Genomic DNA, 4,030 nt, shown 5'->3' on the forward strand with positions numbered 1-4,030 from the left:
CACGGTGTTTGAGAAGCCCGATGCCTTCCTTATTAGGAGATAATCAGGTGTGCTCTATTCGTGGAAGAGAAATTCACAGTCTCTTCTTTGTAACACGTTAAATAATTTCGTACACGTTGACAAGACCAGGTCGGGGACTCTTGGTTTCACTTGATCGATAGAAGGCATTCGATCGCCTAGAACATAGCTTCATATTTAGTGTAATGGCAGTGTTTGGCATCTCACAAAACTCCAACGAGGTTTTTAGAAGCGCATACAGAAATACACACAGCACGCTGTTTCTTGATGAGTTCGAGCACGCTCCCTTTCTAGTCACCCGTGGTGTTCGACAGGATTGTCTTCTATCCACGGTACTTTTTGTACTCAGCCTCGAACCATCCCTGCGCTCGCTATTTGCTGATCCATACTTTCGAGGCCTTCCACTACTAGGCAGTGGTGCCATGAAGGTGACAGCATTCGCTGATGAACTCGCCCCGTATATGAAGAACGAGGATAGTTTATCACGTGGCCTACGACTTTTTGCTGAGTATGGGACTATTTTAAGGGCACGTTACAATTTTCAAAATATCGATATTTATTCATCGGTTTCGCAGATGCCTGCAGCTCCTGTTTTCGGTCTTCAAAAAAGCGACTCTATCCACAATCTTGGGCTGTAAATTACTGGCTATGAACGACTCTATCTCTGGTTTCGGGGGCTTTTGGCGTAAAAGAAGGTGCCCCCAATGGGCATCATAGCACCGAGTTTCTTTTCAAAGTCCTTCACGTCGAAATTGGTTCTTTTCGTGGCTTTCACGTCAGTGCCGTTCAAGGTTTTGCCGCGCTGACAGTAGACCAGGAACACGAATCGATGCGTGCCCGTTCCGGGTGGTGGAGTGGGGCTCTCGTACAGCATCACCTGCTCACCCTTGTGTAGCTCAGTCGCGCTCTTGGCGTTGATCACCATCCAGTGCACCCTGCTTCGTTCCGTAGCTGCGTTGACGGTGGGAGCGTCCGGGTCCACCATGATTAAGGCGAAGGGCGGGACGCACTCGGTGGCAGTGGCACCGTCCAGGGACACCGACTTAGGTTTCAGGCATGCCTCGTAGGGCCACAAAGAGCCGTTAATGACCACCGAAACCTGAACCCGCCTTCCGTAGACGACTTTTAGAAGGCCTTCCACGGGACCTTCCAGGGAAAGGTCCTTCACCAGTCCCGATGACGTCCATACTTCCGGGGGCTGCAGTGAACGTCCATAGCGCGCTGGAACGCCGTGGGCAGCGTCTTGTCTGTAGTTCCATAGCGCGAGGAAAAGAATCGACGATGACGAAATGTGGACGAAAGCCATCGCTCCCTTGCGCGTGATTTACCAATGCTCAGACATGCCACCGCTTCGCCTCACTGCGACGAATAATTCTTGAAAGACCGATTGGTATGCTCAGATTGCCAGTCAATACATCCACCCTATCATCGTTTGGAGCCAGTCGGTTGGGTGTGGGCCGCAGTGCTATTCTGTCAGCGCTACATAAATTCATTCAGGCAACCTGAAGGATACGCTGCTAGGGGTACTGCCAGATATGTCCAATTCTTTGTCCCCCTTCCTCATTCTTGTTAATTTGTTTTATAAATTCTGGTTTATCGCATTATTCTGCACTTTTTCAAGTTTTTTTAAAGGAACATTATTATTGTTCCTATCTAATTTCTCTTTCTTCTTTTAGCAAGCGATGCAAAAAAATTATCTATTATGAGGCACAGTGTGGCCAATCCTCCATGTGGGTATGAGCCAAGATATCCTATAGGCGACAAGACAAGACAAGACAAGACAAGATGTGGAACTCGCAGATCGGGCGATCTTTGGTGACCTGCTGGGTGAATTTTTCGTGCCTGTACCTCGGCCTGTAGAGTGCTCGTTCCTGTTTGTATAAAATATAGTGACGGATGCTTTTTCGCGGCTAGAGTTGCGTACGAGACGAGTTTTGGGCTGTGCGCCTGCCGCCTGTTTCCCTATTCGCTGCAAAGTATTGTGCGGCTTTGTTCTGATTTTTTCTCCGAGCCTTTTCAACTGACAGCTGCCAGCGCGGCGCCCCTTCCCGACAGGCTTTGCGTGCCGTGTGCAGTCTTTATGCGAGTCTTTTGAGAGCGCCGAAGGGTGCGCTTGTTGCGGATGAGCCGTATCGATAACAGCATCTCGTCGTTATAGCGTAGCCGTGACCACATCGAAACCCACAGGATATTTCTCAGTTTTGCATGAGCATATATGCTCGCGCGCATGCAAATGTACGTAAAGTCATGCATGGAGCCTGGTTGAAGCTCATCGCCCCCTTCCTGTCCCCGCCTCTCGAAAACAATTCTGGCTGCGCCCATGCTTTTTGTTGCAATGCCGGGAAAGGCCCTTTTTATCGCTTTTTGTCCCTCAAAGAAGCGGTGACAATACATCACTCTAGCTTCTCTTAAATATTTATCAACGCTTAACACGTTTGTTTTTCGCACTTATTGAGGGTGGTGGACAGAGGGTTCAAGCAGATCGAGAAAGGAGAAAGACGTCGGACTGTGATCGCGGGCCTGCATCGAGCTAAGATTTGTTCTAAGTAAACCAACAAATCAGTGGTACTGCCAGATATATCCAATTCTTTGTCCCCCTTCCCCATTCTTGTTAATTTGTTTTATATATTCTGGTTTATCGCATTCTTCTGCACTTTTTCACGTTTTTTAAAGGAACATTATTATTGTTCCTATCTAACTTCCGTTTCTTTTTTTTTTAGCAAGCGTTGTGAAAAAATTATCTATTATGAGGTACAGTGTGGCCAATCTCCCGTGTGGGTATGAGCCGAGATATCCTAGGCGACAAGACAAGACAAGTAAACCACTGCTGCGTGCCTGTAAGATACCCCTTTGTAGGTGATGGAGGTGCTGGGTACCGATGCCCGTACCTCTCGCAATACTACGATACATTCGCAAGGACTTGTAGTAATGGGTGACGATGGAGTAAATGTAGGCGCGTGCCTACTTCGATGATTGAAGATACTACACCTTTATTACGACCACGAAACTTTATAAAATGTCTCTCACTAGAACGCATACCCTACTTTAGTTATGCACTGGAAATTATTACGTGCCCAATAAAGAGCAATTAGCACAAAAATTAAATTAGACTCATTACAAGCAGAGCTGATAATATCTTGACGTGGTGCGACTCTATAATGCGAGGATGTGAGCTTCGCATCCTTGCCACTCACCCTCTTTATGGCTTTCGCAAGCCAAACTCCCGGAGCAGGAGTATAATGTTGAATTCCAATGGCAGATCCAGATAAGCTTTTCTCTGATCCGAGTGGAGCAATCATATTCCGATGGCAGATCGGGAACGTGAACTGTGTATTCCAATGGCAGATTAAGAGCAACCACCGATTATGGATTACTTCGTGGAGCAAGAATTCTCGCTCCACCGAAAATCGGCAGATTTTACCGGAAGGTCGCTTGACGTAGTTCGTGCGCCCGCCTTTCACAGCCTCACGGCGGTATGTTTGAAGTCGCGGGCAGGAAAACGCTTCGCCCCCTTCCCCGATGCCCCCTCGCAAGATTTGCGTGTGTCGACAGCTCCAGTCGAGGCGTATGGGTTCATATCGCAGGTTTTGCGATAGCAATCTCGCTCAGATCTACACGCTCCGTTGACAATCCAACCGAACGCTCGCTATCTGCCATTGTAATTGGACATAAGCAACAGTATGCTCCCGGAGCCGGAGTGGAGCATCACGTGACGCACACGCATCGTCACGTCACGTACACGTCACGGTGTGTGAGAGACGAGACGCGCCTTTCTTTCTATGCCGTTAATGCCGCGCTGTGGCAACACCGCCTAGAATAACTCAAGCCCATCGTGACGTGACGGTGCTTGCCCACACCACTCGCTCCACGATTTCGCATGCTGCCAACGGTTTCTTATACTTATACTGTTGGTGGTGCACACGGTGTTGATTGATGATTGATATGTGGGATTTAACATCCCAAAACCAGCATATATGATAATGAGAGACGCCGTAGTGGAGGCCTCCGGAAA

The 4,030-nt window shown here is 48.3% G+C and overlaps 1 protein-coding gene across 1 annotated transcript; it reads right to left on the minus strand.

Moving 5' to 3' along the window:
- Window positions 1–606: 606 nt before the first annotated feature.
- LOC119160758 (protein D3) lies at window positions 607–1,461 on the minus strand. Its single transcript, XM_037412987.2, has one exon. The coding sequence runs from the start codon at window positions 1,322–1,324 to the stop codon at window positions 677–679; it is 648 nt and encodes a 215-aa protein (XP_037268884.2). The 5' UTR covers window positions 1,325–1,461; the 3' UTR covers window positions 607–676.
- Between the last annotated feature and the right edge of the window lie 2,569 nt (window positions 1,462–4,030).

The sequence above is a fragment of the Rhipicephalus microplus genome, chromosome 3 (genome assembly GCF_043290135.1).
Source record: "Rhipicephalus microplus isolate Deutch F79 chromosome 3, USDA_Rmic, whole genome shotgun sequence".
In the NCBI taxonomy this organism is placed as follows: Eukaryota; Metazoa; Arthropoda; class Arachnida; order Ixodida; family Ixodidae; genus Rhipicephalus; species Rhipicephalus microplus.